Source organism: Mus caroli, unplaced genomic scaffold (genome assembly GCF_978045245.1).
Source record: "Mus caroli unplaced genomic scaffold, Mus_caroli_1 scaffold_12, whole genome shotgun sequence".
NCBI lineage: Eukaryota > Metazoa > Chordata > Mammalia > Rodentia > Muridae > Mus > Mus caroli.
The window spans coordinates 19,578,240-19,596,965 of NW_028227267.1; the positions used below are offsets into that span (position 1 = coordinate 19,578,240).

The 18,726-nt window shown below is 39.9% G+C and overlaps 1 protein-coding gene across 1 annotated transcript in view; it reads left to right on the forward strand.

The window, feature by feature from the left end:
• Dnah12 (dynein axonemal heavy chain 12) overlaps nucleotides 1-18,726 on the forward strand; it is a 200,387-nt gene that overhangs the window by 27,500 nt on the left and 154,161 nt on the right. The window contains exons 18-20 of the mRNA XM_085828463.1: nucleotides 8,368-8,553; nucleotides 9,501-9,701; nucleotides 13,040-13,234. Of these exons, the coding sequence (XP_085684589.1) occupies nucleotides 8,368-8,553; nucleotides 9,501-9,701; nucleotides 13,040-13,234 (582 nt within the window). The remainder of the gene's footprint in view (nucleotides 1-8,367; nucleotides 8,554-9,500; nucleotides 9,702-13,039; nucleotides 13,235-18,726) is intronic.

The following is an 18,726-nucleotide window of genomic DNA, read 5'->3' on the forward strand; positions in this document are numbered from 1 at the left end:
GCGCTCGTGTATGGAGGAGCATGTTTATGTGCAGGCATCCATCCACGCACATGTGTAGAGACTAGAGGACCACTGTGGTTGTCATTGCTCAGGTGCATCTTCCTGTGAATGCACATGCATGCCTTACATGTGTGTAGAAGCCAAACAACAACACACAGGAGTGAGTTTTCTCCTTCCTCCATGTAGGTTTTGGAATCGAACCCATGTCATCCGTTTTATCATGCAGCCCATCCTGGCCGGGAACTCATGTAGCTCAGGCTGACCTCAACTTCATGATCTCCCTGTTTTACCTCTCTAGTGCTAGAATTACAGGCACAGACTGCCACACTAGCTGTCACATCCTTCCTTTATAAAGCGAATAATGCACCAGTGGTTCTAGTGGAGATACCAAGTGTGTAGCTAGTGTGCCCAGGCTACAGGTCTGTGATGTGACTGAAGTTCTGCCCTATCCGAGTCATACGCTTCCAGTGGTTGGAGGAGTTGCCTCATTATAAAAGTAGTAAACTGTGTAAGGATTACTTTCAATGTTTGATACAGTTCCTGGTCCAAAAGTGATGATCTGCAAACTCTCCTCTCATATCTCTCATCTCCATTTCTCAGATGGTCAGTGGTAGCACTTTCCCAAGTATTTTCAGACATCATTACATATATAACTCTGAATATATTATCTTACTTTCTGTAACACGTAGCATGTGCTATGACTCCCTTGTTTTGCTTAATTTACCTTGAATATCATAAGTTGTTAAAATTGTTACTATAAGAGTGATCATAACATCTATTTTTTTATGTAATTAATCTCTGTTTCTCCTTCTTTGGGTTTTCTGTGCTTTACTTGTGCCCACAGTCCCTCTGGTACTGTGGAGTCAGCTTAGTAGCATTCCCATGGGTCACATGAGAGGAAAAAGGAGCTTGCTGCTTGCTGGGTAACGCACTTTACACTTGCCGTGGTCATCTTTGGTACTTTGGCCACTCTAGTGAGTATGAAGTGGAATCACCTGGTTTTGACTTGCATCTACCTGAAGGCTGAATATCTTCTCATGAGCATATAGGCCATTTTCACGCCTTCTTTGGAGAAATTCCTTTTTAGATCTTTTGCCCTTTTTTACTGAGACAAGGTCATTCTGTACTCCCTGCTTAGTCTGTTCACTGTGTAGCATGGACTGGGCTCACAATGGCAGCGCTGTGATTAGACGTATAAGCCCCATCCTGGCTCCTGGCCCATACTGTTCTTCCTTCAGGTCTTCTCCTTTAAAAACAAAAACAAAACCAAAAGTCCAATTAGTGATGCCCTCTGGAATGTTACCTAATCTTGTTCACTTGATATTGAGCAGGCCTCGAACAGGTAACAAGTAGCTACAGCAATTCATGACAATTATGTTATATCTCCAAGAAAGCATTTCACAGGCTTCTTTCCTTCTGCTGGCTCTTATATTCTTAACACTATTCTTTCTACAATGTTCCCTGAGCCCAAGGCAGGTATGTGAAAAAGAGGTTCCATTTAGCTCTAAGCACTCAATAAGAACTTAATTCTTAGCACTCTGGCAGTCTCTGCATTAACTGCTGCCCACCAAAGATAGACACTTCTTTGCCTAGATGAGAGCAATACTAATCTACAGGTCTATACATAGCTATTTAGAAGGCAGTTTGATCTGTATATTTAATGGAACAACAGTAATGGTGTTCCCCTCTAGAGCCTATGACCTCTTGAGCCTTGGGCTTGTCACTACAGTTACAGTACCAGGCATTGGCTCCCTTCTGTGAAGCATCAGTATGTAGTTGATTATCCCAATAACCTTCATGTCACCATTGCACCTGTAAGCACATCTTGCCTGGTAGGTCAGTATTGTAGCATGCAGGGTCCAGCACTAGGTAACATCACCAATGTCTTCTCTTCCCCAGCAGCCTGCATAGTACTTTCCATCACTATGAATGCTAGCCAGCATGGAGGAAATTTTCCAGTCAGTTCCAACTTGATATATATCCTACAACTGAAATGCATTGTGTCTTCAGAATAGGGCCTTATCATGAAGCTGAAAATTGGCCTTCTAGGATCTGTGAAGAATCGTGTTGAAGTTGTGATGGGGGTTGCATTGAACTTGTAGATTGCTTTTGTCAGGATTGCCATTTTTACTATATTAATCCCATCAAATCATGAACATGGAAGATCTTTCCATTTCTAGATACCTTGTTCAACTTCTTTTTTGTGTTTGTGTAAAATGTTCTGTAAATATCTGTTATGTGCAGCACCACAACCACCACCTCCCCTCCCTGCTTTTTTTCTTTACATCAGTCAGCTCTAGCAATTTCTATGTTTAGTTTTTGTCTGGATGATCTTTTTGTTGCTGAGACTTGAGTATTGACGTCTCCTACTATCAATGTGTGAAGGTAAATATGTTATTTGAGCTGTAGCAGTGTTTCTCTTACAAACTTGGGTGCTCTTGTATTTGCCACATGATGTTAAGAATGGAAATGTCCTCTTGGTGGATTTTTCCTCTGCTGAGTATGTAGGGTTCTTCCCCGTCTCTTTGCTGAGTTTTGGTTTTGAAGTCTATTTTGTTAGATATTAAAGTGCCTGTCCCAGCTTGTTTCTTGGGTCCATTAGCTTGGAATATCTTTTTCCAACCTTTAACCCTGAGGTAATATCTAGCCTTGATGTCAAAGTGTGTTTTTTAGATGAAACATCAGGATGGATCATGTTTTTGCATCCATTTTGTTAGTCTGTAGTTAATCTCGGTAGGATGTAGTTTTCCTTTTAGCACATTCTGTATGACTGCATTTGTAGGGAGATATTGTTTACATTTGACTTTACTATAGAATATCTTATTTTCTCCATCGATGGTGATTAAAAGTTTTGCAAGGTATAGTGATCTAGCATCTTAGAGTTGCAGCACAGACCACTGGTTGGTGTTGAGAGATATCAATGAGCAGTGTTTGTTGATTCCTGGTGTTTTGTTTTTGTGGTGTTGTGTGTGTGTGTGTTTCCCTTCTTTTGGAATTTGTTTTGGTGTTTTCTTGAGTGTGTTCTACCTCTTTAGGTTGGAGGTTTCCTTTTAGTGCCTTCTGTAGGGCTCTATTTGTAAATAAATGTTGCTTAAAGTTTGTTTTATCATGAAATGTTTCATTTTCTTCATCTATTATAACTGAAAGTTTTGCGGGTATAGTAGTCTGGGCTGGTATTTGTAGTCTCTTAGATTCTGAAGGACATCTGTCCAGGCCCATCTGGCTTTTTGAGTCTTCACTGAGAAGACTAATGCTAATAGGTCTACTACATCTGTATTTTCTTGTTGTAGCTCTTAATGTAGCTCTTTCTTATTCTGTTTATTTGCCGTTCTGATTATTATGTGCCAAGGAGAATGTCTTTTCTGATCTAGTACTTGTGGTGCTCTGTATGCTTCTTGTACCTTGAGAGGCATTTCCTTTAAGTTAGAAAAAATTTTTTTCTATGATTTTGTTGAAAATATTTTTTATGCCTTTCACTGGTTTTCTTCTCCTTCCTCTATTTCTGTCTTTCTTAGATTTGGTCTTTTCATAGTGTGCCAGATTTTTTAGATGTTTTATGCCAGCATTAAAAAAAATGATTTTATGTTTTCTTTGACAAAGGTATCCATTTCTTCTACCATGTCTTTTATTGCTTGGCGTTCATTTTTTTCATCTCTTGTATTCTGTTGGTGAGGCTTGCCTTTAAGGTTCCTGTTTGAAATCCTAAATTTTTCATGTCCAGTTTCCCTCAGTTTTGGTTTTCTTTATTGATTCCATTACCACTTTCAGGTCTTGAACTGTTTTGTTTATTTTCTTTTACTGTTTGTGTTTCATAGATTTCTTTAAGGGATTTATTCAGAATATTCTATCATAAAGGCTAATTTAAGGTTTCTGTCTTCTGCTTTAGTTGTATTGCAGTAATTGAAGCATACTGTGTTAAGGTTGCTGGGCTTTAGTGAAGACATATTATCCTTGCTGTTATTGTGTTTTCATGCTAACATCTAGGCATCTGCATTTGGGAGGGTTGTAATTCAAGGTGTTGATATCTGGTCTTGTCTCTGGTGGGCAAGTGTTTTGATCCATGGTTTCTGTTGTCCTCTCTGTTTAAGAAAGCGTGCTAGCTGTGTGTTGCCCAGTAGGAAATTCTTCTGTGATCCTGATAGGTGTGGCCCCTGAGGATTCTGTGTAAAATGTCTTCCTAGATATTGGGAGCTAACACTTAGGAATGGTGAGCAGGCTAGGAGAGCAGGGTCTGAGGATGTCCACAGCAGAGCAGAATCTGTTCCACCAGGATCTGCTAAATTTCCTGGGAATGATGACAGAAAATGAGGAGAGGCCACAACAGAGAGATTGCTACAGAGCTGGGATTGAGACTGGAGGATTGGATATGTAGGAGAGGATGGAGAGTGAAGATCCATAGCTGGCTTCCTTGCTTCTCTGGCTGACTTGGCTGCCAGGTTCTCAGAGAATGCCTGCTGGAGTTGGGTTGGAATAACAGGATGAGGGAGGAGGAAGGTTAGTGGAGCTCTACATAATCCATTGGGAATGCAGCAGGGGTAGGTGTAGGCCACAGGAGGTGGTCTGCTACAGAGATGGGAACAAGACTGGGGAACTAGAAAAGAGGAGGGAGAGGTGAAGATCCACTGTTAGACTGCAAGCTTCCCTGGTCAGAGCATGGCTCCCAGGGAATGCTTACTGGAGTTGGGAACTGGGATAAAGCAATGAGTAGGGGTGAAGAAATTTGGAGGGGAAGATCTCTGTGATCCATTGGAGATAGAGGTGGGGACAAGGGAGGCTGTAACAGGTGGTCAGCTACAGAACTGGGAAGAAGACTAGAGAATTTTATCTAGAAGAGAAGAATAGATCTGTAGTTAGCCTACTTGCCTCCCTGGTCATAGTGGCCTGTAGGTTTCTAGAAAATACCTGCCAGAGTTGAGGGCCAGGATTAAGTGATGAAGGAGGAAGGAAAGTTGAAGGAGGAGGGCTAAGTGATCTCTATTGGAGCACAGGGCAGAAGTGGAGTGGATTTAGGCAGGGGCAGAAGAGAGGAAGGTAAGGCAGCAGTAGTTGGTCTGCAGCAAACTGGGATAAGACTGGGGGATTGGTTGGAGAAGACGAGGGATAGGTGGAGATCTGAAGTTAGTATATTTACCTCTCTGACTAGGATGGGCTCCAAAAGTTATTATGTAATTTTTTATAATATGTTTTGAAATTGGGAAGTGTGAGTCCCCCAACTTTGTTCTTTTTGAAATTTGCTGAGGCAATTCTCATTAACTTACATTTTCCCAATCTGCTTGTGGATTTCTGCTGGGGTTTGGATGGGGATTGTAGTAATTTGAATGAGAATAGCCCACAATAGGTTCATAGTCCTCAGTTAATGGAACCCTTTGGGAAAGATTGGAAGGTATGGCCTTTTGAAGGAGGTGTGCTATGGTGGTGGTGGTGGTGGTGGTGGTTTCAGGTTTCAGAACACTCCTGGGATTTCTAGTGGTCTCCCTTTTCCTCCTGGTTGTGGATCAGGATATGAGCTCTTAGCTGTTCCTTCACTCTGCCATCACAGACTCTTAATTCTCTGAAACTGCACCTGAATTAAGTGATTGCTTTTATAAGTTGCCTTGGTTGCAGTGTTTTTTCACAGCAATAGAAAAGTCGCTAAGATAGGGATTAAATTTATAGACCATATAGTACTATTATCTTAGGACGATTTAATCTTTTATAAATAGTTTTATTAACTATTTATTTAACTATTTATTAACTATATAGTTGCAAATTTAATTGTTCTGATTATTTTTTGTCCACGTGACACAAATTTAGATGTGTTTGGGAAGAAGGAATTTCAATTGTGGAGAACTGCCTCTATCAGACTGGCATGTGGGCATGATTGTAGGGGTATTACATCGACAGATAATTGATGTAGGAGGACTCAGACCACTGTAGGGGGCACCAACCCTGTGCAGGTAAGCCTAGGTTGTAAAAGAAAGTAGCTGAGCAAGCCAGGGAGAACAAGCCAGCAAGCAGCATGTTTCCACAAGCTCTGCTTCAGTTCCTACCTCTAGGTTCATGTCTTGGCTTCCCTCAATGATGGTCTGTATCCTGTAAGTCAAATAAATGCTTTCTTCCCCAAGTTATTTTTGGTCATTGGTTTATTGTAACAGTAGAGAATGTATTAGAACATTCATACCTTGTATTTTGATTACATTCACCCCAAGATCCTTCCAGATCCATTCTCTCCCCTTCCGTATGCATCCAACTTTGTGCCTTCATAGTGTGCAATTTGTGCTGCCTATACTCTTGGGTGTGTGTCCATCCACTACAACAAGATTGATCTACCAGGGGCTACACCTTTAAAGAAAACTGACTCTTCCTCTCTCAGCAATTATCTATAAACAATAGCTCCTAATCAGAAATGGGACTTTATGGCCACCATCCTCATCCACTGGTGGGATTTCATCCTGCTTGGGCTTGCACAGGTCTTGTACATGCTATTACAGCTACTATTAAGTTTATACGTGCAACTACCTTCCTGTTATGTCCAGAAAACTGTGTTTCCTTAGAGTCATCCACTGCCCCTGGTCTTGCCATCTTCCCATCCACTCTTCTATCATGACGTTAGGGCCTTGCGAAGATAGGGTGTGACAGCGATATTCCATTTAGGGTTGATTACTCCAGTCTTTGCTCTCTGTACCTTGCTCAGGTGTAGTCTCTGTGTTAATTATCATCTACTACAAAAAGAAGCTCCTCTGATGAGGTTTGAGAGATCCATTAATCTATGGATGTAACATTAAGTTCTTAGGACTCAATTTAATACTGTGCCCATTTTGCAGAGTAACACTAGTATGTTCTCTCTCTAGGGACTATGGCCTCTCTGGCCACAGCTTTTTAGCCTTGACCATGGTACCAAGCATGGTTCCCACTGTGTACAGTGGGCACTATGTTCAATCAGAAGTGACTGAACTCCCATGACTACTCCATAACATTTAAACGTTACTATTGCACAAGAGGGTTTATCTTACCAGGGCAGTTGTTGTAGCTCACAGGACTCACAGCTGGATAAGATTGAATTCCTTTTGTCCTCTGGCAGCATACATTAGCACCTTCTAGCATTAGAAAAACTAGCCATTAGGTATGACTTATCTGGGTCAGTATCTGCTTTATTTCTCCATGTTCTGTGACCCAAGTGTGTGGTATCTTCAGCAATAAGGTTCTGGAGGGCAAGTAAGAGCAATGACAATAGCCTATTGTGATGCTTTGAATATGCTTTGCCCAAGGAATGGCACTATTAGGAGGTGTGGCCTTGTTGGAGGAAGTGTGTCATTGTGGACATGGGCTTTAAGATCCTCATTCTAACTTCCTGGAAGCCAGTCTTCTCTTGTCTGTCTTTGGATGAAGATGTAGAACTCTCAGCTCCTCTTGCCCCATGCCTGCCTGGATGCTACCATGTTCCTTCCTTGATAATGGACTGAACCTCTGAATCTGTAAGCCAGCTTCAATTAAATGTTATCGTTATAAGAGTTGCCTTGGTCATGGTGTCTGTTCACAGCAGTAAAACCCAAACTAAGACAGATGTAATATTTGGGGGGGGGGGTGTCTATGGTAGAGAGGAAACCTATTCCTGACTTTTCATGTGTTGTCCTGTGGTGTTTAGAGGAGGGAATTGTTACCCTGATATAGAGTAACTACATCTAAACTCTTTAAATATGTGTGTGTGTGTGTGTGTGTGTGTGTGTGTGTGTGTGTGTATTTTAGAAAGCCCCACAGTGGTATGTTTTTAGGCAACTGTTTTAAAAGGTTTGTAGTACTGATTATTCTTTCCTCATATCCCTCCTCTACTCTGTCCTTAACATAATTTATTCTTCCAGCATGGAAGCACCTTTCCAATTATTTAGATCTCTATTTCTTTTAAAATTATATTTGTAAATTTTATTATGTAGTCCTCCACATTTCTTAAATTTGTTATTAAGTCCTTTGTTTTTTGTGATACTAAGGTTCATGGAATTTTTTTCTTTTCGTTTTTTTTTTGGGGGGGGGGGGTTCGAGACAGGGTTTCTCTGTGTAGTCCTGGCTGTCCTGGAACTCACTTTGTAGACCAGGCTGGCCTCGAACTCAGAAATCCACCTGCCTCTGCCTCCGGAGTGCTGGGATTAAAGGCGTGCACCACCACCGCCCGGCGGAATTTTTTTCTTATTAATTCTTACTTTGGTAATTTCTTGATTATTTTATATGCCTAACATTGCCAATGAACTTTGGAGTACTTTTGTTCCTTCTTCCTTTCCTCTAAATCTAGTTGATGTTTTGGTTGTGCTCAAGTAATTTGAAGAAATTCAATCTCCCTATTATCAACCATCTGTATGGAAGTCAAATGACATTCTTGTTTGTGTTCATCCTTAGGAATATATCCCTACAGTCTCCATCCTGTGCAATCCAGGAATGAGAGCTCGTCACTGGAAACAGATGTCAGAAATTGTGGGGTATGACTTGACTCCAGATTCTGGAACTACACTGAGAAAAGTTTTAAAATTAAACCTTTCTCCATATTTAGAAAGTTTTGAAGTCATAAGTGCTGGTGCAAGTAAGGTAAGCATGTGGATAAAGTGAAACCCTTGAGGGCTTCGTCCTCTGCCAGTCACAGCTCTGTCTTGGTGTAATGTATACAGTGCAGGATAGCAATGGGAAGAGAGAGGGAGTGGGTGATGATTGAAGACAACCCTTCCATGACATAAACATGATCTTGCCTCTCTGAAATGCAGACTAGAAACTGCTCCTTTGACATCCGCCTAATTCTGCCACATTCTGATACAGTTGGTGGTTGATACTAGTATTGGTGTATGATTATTCCATTAAGAATCCTGGGTGGATGGATATGGTGTGTGTGTGTGTGTGTGTGTGTGTGTGTGTGTGTGTGTGTGTATTCCCAGTATGGCTTTAGAGAGGGTTCTTAGAATAAGCAGAAAACTTCAAGTCACAGGCTATCTGCAAAAGGCCACTTCAGAGATAATACAGTGAGTATTTTATTCTGTTGTCCATTTTAACAGTTTTCATAGTAACTAAAATTTTTTTTAAAAACCTTCATTTTTCTTAGTAATATTTTTTCTATTTTTAATTGAAAATAGAAAATTTTCGTGCAATATCTACTACAGGAGGGAGCATCTCTGGTGGTGGTTGAGCAAGGCACTGACCTATGAGTGTAGCAGAATGTCATTTTATTGTTACATTCCTTAAGCAAAGCAGTAGTGTTTGGTTTTATCCTAGGCCCATAGCCTCTCAAAAGAACTTTTAAATAATTAAAAAAGCCCCCTCTTAGATAGATAGATAGATAGATAGATAGATAGATAGATAGATAGATAATAGACAGACATCAGGCAGACACACACAGACAGTTATGAAGATTATGGTATATGCCCAATGCTTAGTGAGTTACCCAGAAAAATTGAATAAGTTCCCTTTTTTTCATCATCCTGTCCCCAACCCCCACCCCACTCTTATTTTGATCATCTTAGTCTTTTTGCATTTCTCCCTTTCAGGAATTTTCCTTAGAGAGGTCCATGAATGCTATGATAGCAACTTGGGATGATATTTCTTTTCATATAAGTCTGTATCGTGATACTGGAATTGGTATCCTTTCTTCAGTGGACGAGATTCAGGCAATTCTTGATGATCAAATTATAAAAACTCAGACAATGAGAGGCTCACCTTTTATCAAACCATTTGAAAATGAGATCAAGGTATGGTAAATATGATAGCTCCTGGTCATTTATAAAAATGCCTATCTTAATTCATATAAGTTCTCACATAAATATTTGTGGATGGCTTTAAAGTGTCTACTCAAGTGATATAACTGAATCTTGGTATTTTATGTGGTGAGAAACAGAAATACACATTTGGAGATTAACATGCAATAGGAGGCTGAAGAGAGAGTGTGATGGTAAGAGCATTTGCTTGGTTCCCAGCATCCACATGATGGTTAATAACCATCTGCAACTGCAGTTTCAGAGGATCTGATGCCCTCATCTGGCCTCAGTGGGTACTGTATGCACACAGTAAACAATACAAAGGCAAAGCATTATGAAATTTTAAAAATAAACAAAAATTTGACGTGCAGAATATTTGAGAGATTAATACTTTTAAGAAGAAAATCAGATTTTATAAGATTTTTATTCGGTAATTATAAATGTAACTTTTGTTCTCCCAATAAAACTTGTCTCTGAGGCTTGCTGTCTCATTCTGCTAACCTAGGCCTAGTCCTAGTCCTGGAAGCTTCTAGCTGCCATACAATCTTATCTAGACCTAGAATATTCTCACCCTCTGAGACTTGCTGCTGAATAAACTCACATTTTCTTGTTCATTCTGATCTCACACATGTTAAGTGCACACTGTAGACTGGCAAGCAGAGTTTTTAGCAACCAAAATTTAAAAACTTTATTCTTAGGAATTTCTAATTTTAGAAAGCTCAGAGCACATATTACACTGTAGCCTCACAGTAAAGTTCCCTGGGTCACTGTTTAATTCTATTTGTAAACGACAAGCATGAAAGTAAATAATGAGTTACTTTCCACTTCAGAAAAAATAAATGATATCTCTTTATTGTTGAAATGGGTAACTATGGAAAAATACAAATTATGACAATAATTCATAGTATAATGAAGTCCAGTGTTTTTGCCCTTTAGTGAGTACAAAGCTAAAAAGTTCAACCAGGAGATAAAAGATTAAGAAAGAGTTATAAACTGTATAAAGTAAGGAAAATACCGAGGATAACTCCTAAAACATTGAACAAAGAAAGTAAGGGAATTTGGTGCTGTGTGTATTCACACACATGTACTTGTGCATGTACATATGAGTGTACAAGTGTGCGTGCATTCGTGGACATTTATTCTGAAGAGATAAATGTTTCTAATATAGTCATCTACTGTAGTGGTAGCCATCTAGGCAGATTTTTGTTACATGCACAATTAGGGATTACTTCTTACCTGTTCCTAGCAAAGTTTATAATCCCAATACTCAGGAACATGAGGCAGGGGAATCAACATGTATTCCAATCTAACCTATGCTACCTAGAGGGTTAGAGGCTAGCCTAGAATATATGACAAGGCCTTATCTAAAAAAGATAGGCAGGAGGTAGGTAGGTAGATAGATAGATAGATAGATAGATAGATAGATATCATGCTTTGAAATACATTGAATGTTCAAAGGTGGCAGAGAGAAATTCCCCTACATATCATTAAAAAAATAATCTACATGACCTGGAAAGGAGCTGGGTAGCCTTGGCTGATTTAACCTAGTTCCTCAGTTTTATTTGAAACAAAGAACCAACCCGACAGGATGTTTGTAGTCAAAAGATCTGTCCTCCAACTTATGAACTGGCGCATTATCCCTTTAAGTTCCTATAAGTAACTAACAATAATATCAGAATTCTAATTGGGGGCTATTTAAATTGAGGAAAAGAGAAATCACTGACTTGTTGATCCCAGTTTTGATTGATATTTACTATGCCGATATTTACTGTTTTAGTGGTTTCATATTTACTAACTGATTTAATCCCCACAGCAGACCTTCATAGTAGATGTTATTATCTGTTTAAATAGATAAGAAAGCTAAGGTTGAGAAATTTGCCAAAATTCACTTAGCTATTAGATGATGGAATTGAGATTTAAACCAAGGCAGTTTTTTAAAACCAGATATTATTTTTAATTGTATTTTTAACGGACAAGTAACAACTTTACATATTTATTTGGTACATTGTAATGTTTTGATTTAATTTTAAAATGTGAAATATTTAATTTTAGAATTAACAGTGCTTCATAGATGATCTTGGCTGCCAGCATTTGAGGAAAACAGTTGTGGTTTTCAAGGAGGACATAACACTGGTTATGCTCCTATAAACCTGGCTAGCTTGGCCTTTCTTGTTTAAAAAATTATATATATGTATATATATACACACACACATAAACTATTCTCTTCTCTAAATGTTAGAAACATATATATGTTAGAACACACGCATGTATATATATAACACACATATGTTAGAAAGTTCTTGTTTAAGAAGAGTAATTTAGAAGTTCTTTTATGGTTTAAAAAAATAGAGATTAAGCTCCAAACCAAAGACCTTAAGCTACACACTTACTAACTCTAGGGAATCTCTGAGGATATGGAGGCTTATTTTACTTTATTTTAAATTCTCTTCAAACTATGCTGATTTAGAGCAAGATCATTAAACTTTAAGCTATTGATGTTTGGGGCTGAAAATTCTCTCTCTCTCTCTCTCTCTCTCTATATATATATATATATATATATATATATATATATATACACACACACACACTTATATACACATATATACACACACATATATATACATATATATATGTTCCTTTTTTCTTTATATGTTTATTTATTACTGTGTGTGTTTGTGTATGTGTGTGCATGCAGGGATGTCACAGTGCATGTGCCAAGGTCAGAGGGCAACTTGTAGAGACTTGTTCTCTCCTTCCACTGTATGGTCCCCCATTTTAGGCATCAAATTCTAGACATCAATCTTATTGGGAAGACTAATTTTATCCATAAACCATCTCTCTGGTCCTGGGCTGAATAATTCTTTGTTGTGAGGACTGTTCTACATATTGAAGCACATTAGCAGTATTTCTGGCCTCCATCCACTAGATATTAACAGCACCCTCCTCCTACTAGATGTAATAACTCACATTGTTATAGCACAGACATTATGATATTTCAGACACTGAAATGTTGCCTGGTATGTAGAATAGCATCATCCATAGTTGATAATCCCTGGTGTAGAGCAGGATATACATTTAGGATTTGGAGTGATTCCTAGAAAGATGAGGATATGAAATAACTTTATGATCATTACCAAAGCGAGTTTCATTGATTTGGGGAAACCTCATACTGTTTTTTTTTAAGTCTAGTTGAGTCTCCTGTAAGAGATCTTAAGGTGTAAATTGTTTTGTATTGATATTAAAATAATAGGGAATTCTAAATATGTCTCCCCAATAATTTATAGTTTTTCCTTTTGAAACCTGGAATTTAGTACAATATACTTTTTATTAAGGCCTGGGAAGACCGTTTGATTCGGATCCAGGAGACAATTGATGAATGGTTAAAAGTGCAAGCTCAGTGGCTGTACTTAGAGCCCATCTTCTGCTCAGAGGATATCATGCAGCAGATGCCCGAGGAAGGGCGGCAGTTTCAGACAGTTGACAGACACTGGAAGGACATCATGAAGTTCTGTGCTAAGGATCCAAAGGTGAAGAGTTTGTTTCCTTTCTTGTAACAGGTGAACCTTATTTGGGGCTTTAAAGAAAACATTTCATTTTTTTCTGATTATTAAAACACAACTCACTCATTGTATATAAATTGGAAAGTTCATAAAATGTAAATTCATAAAAACATAAGATTGAATGTATAAAAATAATTTTGTTTTTACTTCATAAAAGTACTACGTAAACAAACAAACAAACACACACACACACACACACACACACACACTCTGTAACTACTTTAGATGAACAGGAACTGAACTGACATGCACTATATTCAACCACCTTGGAAAGTAAGCAAATACATAAAACCATGAGATAATGCAAAGGATGGAGAGAGTGTGATCAGTACAAGTGAAGGAGAGAGTGTGATTAGCACAAGTAATGGAGGGAGTGTGATCAGTACAAGTGAAGGAGAGAGTGTGGTCAGTACAAGTGATGGAGAGAGTATAGTCAGTACAAGTGATGGACAGAGTGTGGTCAGTAAAATTGATGGAGAGTGTGAGGTCAGGACAAGAAATGGAGAGAGTGTGATCAGTACAAGTGATGGAGAGAGTGTGATCAGTACAAGGGATAGACAGATTGTGGTGAGTACAAGGGATAAAGAGTGTATGGACAGTACAAGTGATGGAGACTGTGGTCAGTACAGGTGATGAAGAGAGTGTGGTCAGTACAAGTGATGGAGAGAGTTTGGTCAGTACAAGTGATAGAGAAAGGGTGGTAGCACAAGTGATGGAGAGAGTGTGATCAGTACAAGAGATGGAGAGAGTGGGATCAACACAAGTGATGGAGAGAGTGTGATCAGTACAAGTGATGGAGACAGTGTGGTAAGTACAGGTGATGGAGAGACAAGAATCAGTACAACTTTTGGAGAGAATGTGGTCAGTCCAAGTGATGGAGAGAGTGTGATCAGTAAAAGTAATGGAGAGAGTGTGATCAGAACAAGTGATGGAGAGATGGGGGTCAGTATTAGTGATAGAGAGAGGATTGTCAGTACAAGTGATGGAGAGAGTGTGATCAAAACAAGTAATAGAGAGAGTTTTTTCAGTACAAATAATGGAGAGAGTGTTTTCAGTAAATGATGGCAAGAGGGTGGTCAGTACAAGTCCTGGAGATAGTATGATCAGTACAAGTGATGGAGAGAGTGCGGTGGGTACAAGTGATGGAGAGAGTGTGGTCAGTACAACTGATGCAGAGGTTGTGATCAGTTCAAGTGATGGGGAGGTGTTGTCAGTAGAAGTGATGGAGAGTTTGTGGTCAGTACCTGAGATGGAGGGAGGGAGGTCATTATAAGTGATGGAGAGAGGCTGGTCATTACAAGTGATAGAGTGAGCATGATCAGGACAATTTATGGAGAGAGTGTGATCAGTACAAGTGATGGAGAGAGTGTGAACAGTAAAGTGATGGAGACAGTGTGGAAAGTACAGGTGATGGAGAGAGTGGGGTCTGTACAAGTAATGGAGACCGCGTGGTAAGTAAAAGGGATGGAGAGAGTGTGGTCACTACAAAAGTTGGAGAGAGTGTGGTCAGTACAAAAACTGGAGTGAGTGTGGTCAGTACAAGAGACGGAGAGTGTGTGGTCAGAACAAGTGATGTAGAGTGTGTGATCATTATAAGTGATAAATATAGTGTTGTCAGTACAAGTGATTGGGAGAGTGTGGTCAGTACAAGTGATGGAGAGTGTGTGCTCAGTAAAAGTGATGGAGATAATGTGATCAGTAGAAGTGATTGAGAGTGTGTGGTCATTAGAAGTGATGGAGAGAGTGTGATAAGTACAAGTGATGGAGAGATGGTGTCAGTACAAGATATGGAGAGAGGGTAGTCAGTACAAGTGATAGAGAGAGGATTGTCAGTACAAGTGATGGAGTGAGTGTGGTCAGTCCAAGTGATGGAGAGAGTGTGATCAAAACAAGTAATAGAGAGAGTGTGATCAGTACAAGTGATGGAGAGAGTGTGTTCAGTACAAATGATGTAGAGAGAGTTTTCAGTAAATGGTGGCGAGAGGGAGGTCAGTACAAGTGATAGAGAATGTGTGATCCTTACAAGTAATGGGTAGAGTTCAATTAGTACAAGTGATGGAGAGTGTGTGGTCAGTAAAAGGGATGGAGATAGTATGATCAGTAGAAGTGATTGAGAGTGTGTGGTCAGTGGAGGTGATGGAGAGAGTGTGTAAGTGATGTACAAGTGATGGAGAGAGTGCAGTAAGTACAAGTGATGGAGAGTGTGTGGTCAGTACAAGAGATAGAGGGAGGGTGGTCAGTATAAGTGATGGAGAGAGGCTGGCCATTACAAGTGATGGAGAGACCGTGATCAGGACAAGTTATGGAGAGAGTGTTGTCAGTTCATGTGATGGGGAGTGTGTGGTCAGTACAATTGATGGAGAAAGTGTGGTCAGTACAAATGATGGAGAAAGTGTGATCAGTACAAGTTATGGAGAGAGTGTGGTCAGTTCAAGTGATGGAGTGATTGTGGACAGTACAAATGATGGAGAGTGTGTGGTCATTACAACACATGGAGAGAGTGTGATCCATAAAATTGATTCAGAAAGTGTGATCAGTACAAGGGATGTAGATGGTGTGATGAGTACAAGTGATGGAGAGAGTCTGGACAGTACAAGTGATGGAGAGGGTGTAGTCAATACAAGTTATGGAGAGGGTGTGGTCAATACAAGTCATGGAGAGGGTGTGGTTATTACTAGGGATGTAGTGAGTGTGGTCAGTAAAAGTGATGCAGAGAGTGGTGTCAGTACAAGTGATGGAGAGGGTGTCGTCAATATTACTGATGGATAGGTTGTGATTATTACAAGTAATGGAGACAGTGTGGTCAGTAAAAGTGGTGGAGAGGGCTGGTGAGATGGCTCAGTGGGTAAGAGCACCCGACTGCTCTTCCAAAGGTCCAGAGTTCAAATCCTAGCAACCACATGGTGGCTAACGACCATCCGTAACGAGATCTGGTGCCCTCTTCTGGAGTGTCTGAAGACAGCTACAGTGTACTTACATATAATAAATAAATAAATATTTTAAAAAAAAAGTGGTGGAGAAAGTGTTGTAAGTACAAGTTATAGAGATTGTTGTCAGTACAAGTGTTGGAGAGAGTGTTATCAGTACAATGATGGGCAGAGTGTGATCAGTACAAGTGATGGAGAGTGTGTGTTCATTACAAGTGATGGAGAAAGTGTGGTCAGTACAAATGATGGAGATAGTGAGATATGTAAAAGTGATGGAGAGAGTGTGATCAGTACAAGTGATGGAGAGAGTGTGGGTAGTACAACTGTTGGAGGGGGGTGTGGTCAGTACAAGTCATGTAGAGAATGTGGAGAGGACAAATGATGGAGAGAGTGTGATCAGTAAAAGAATTAGAGAGAATATGGTCAGTTCAAGTGATGGAGAGTTTGTGGACACTACAAGTGATGGAGAGTGTGTGATCAGTTCAAGTGATGGAGAGTGTGTAGTCATTCCAACTCATGAAGAGAGTGTGATTAGTAAAAGTGATTCAGAGTATGTGATCAGTAGAAGGGATGGAGATAGTGTGATGAGTACAAGTGATAGAGAGAATGTGGACTGTACAAGTGATGGAGAGAGTGTGATCAGTACAAGTGATGAAGAGAGTGTAGTCAGTACAAGTGACGGAGGGACTGTTGTCAGACAAGAGATGATGAGAGTGTGTTCAGGACAGGTGATATTGAAAAGTGTGTTAAGTAGGAGTGATGGAGAGAGTGTGATCAGTACAATTGATGGAAAGAGTGTAATCAGTATATGTGATGGAGAGAGTGTGGTTAGTACAAGTAATGGAGAGAGTATGGTCAGTACAAGTGACAAAGAGAGTGTGATCAGCAAAAGTGATAGAGAGAAAGTGTGTGTGGTTTGTACAAGGAATTGAGAGATTGTGATCATTACAAGTGATGGAGAGAGTGTGGTCTGTATAACTGATGGAGTGAATGTGATTAGTATAAGTGATGGAGAGCATGAGGTCAATAAAAGTGTTGGAGAGGGTGTGGTCAGTACAAGTGATGGAGAGGGTATGGTCTGCACAAGTGATGGTGAGGTTATGCTCAGTACAAATATGCAGCAAGTGTAGTCAATAAAAGTGATGTAAAGAGTGTGATCAGTACAAGTGATAGAGAGAGTGTGGCCAGTACAAGTGATGGAGAGAGTTTGATCTGTTCCAGTGATGGAGAGTGTTTGGTCACTACAACTCATGGGGAGAGTGTCATCAATAAAAGTGATGGAGAGACTGTTATCAGTACAAGTGATAGAGAGAATGTTGTTTGTACAAGTGATTGAGAGATTGTGACCTGTAAGTGATGGAGAGAGTATGGTCAGTACAAGTGATGGAGTGATTAGGATTAGTACAAATGTTGTAGAGAGTGTGGTCAAAAAAGTGATGGAGAAGGTGGGGTCAGTACAACTGATGAAGAGACTGTGATGAGTTCAAGTGATGGAGAGTGGTCACTACAACTCATGGAGAGTGATTAAGAGTGTGTGATCAACAATATGAACTAACCAGTACCCCTCAGAGCTTGTGTCTCTAGCTGCACAGGTATCAGAAGATGGCCTGGTCAGCCATTAGTGGAAAGAGAGACCCATTGGTTGTTCAGACTTTATATGCCTCAGTACAAGGGAACGCCAGGGCCAAGAGGTGGGAGTGGGTGGGTTGGGGAGTGGGAGTGGGAGGGTGTGGGGGACTTTTGGGATAGCATTGGAAATGTAAATGAAATAAATACCCAATTAAAAAAAAAGAGTGTGTGATCAGTACAAGTGATGGAGAGAGTTGATGAGTAGAAGTGATGGAGAGAGTGTGGTCAGTACAAGTGATGGAGAGTGTGTGGTCACTACAACTCATGGAACAAGAGTGATCAGTAAAAGTGATTTAGTGAGTGTGATCAGTACAAGGGATTGAGAGAATGTGATGAGTACAAGTTATGGAAAGAGTGTGATTAGTACAAGTGATGGAGAGGCTGTTTTCAGTACAAGTGATGAACAGAGTGTGATCAGTACAAGTGATGGAGAGTGTGTTATCAGTACAAGTGATACAGACAATGTAATTTGTACAAGTGATTGAGAGATTGAGATCTGTACAACTGATGGAGAGAGTGTGTCCAATACAAGTGATGGAACAATTGTGATTAGTAAAAAAGATGGAGAGAGTGTGTTCAATTAAAGTGATGGAGAGCGTGTGTTCAGTACAAATGATGAAGAGGCTGTGGTCATTACAAGTGATGGAGAGTGTGTGGTCACTACAACTCATAGAGAGAGTGTGGTATGTAAAAATGATTCAGAGACTGTGATCAGTACAAGGGAAAGAGAGAGTGTGATGAGTACAAGTGACAGAGAGAGTGTGGTGAATACAAGTGAAGGAGAATGTGTGGTCTCTACACGTAATGAAGAGACTATGGTCTGTACAAATGAGGGAGAGAGTATGATCTGTACAAGTGATTGAGAGAGTGTGGTGAGTATTAGTGATGGAAAGCGTGTGCTCA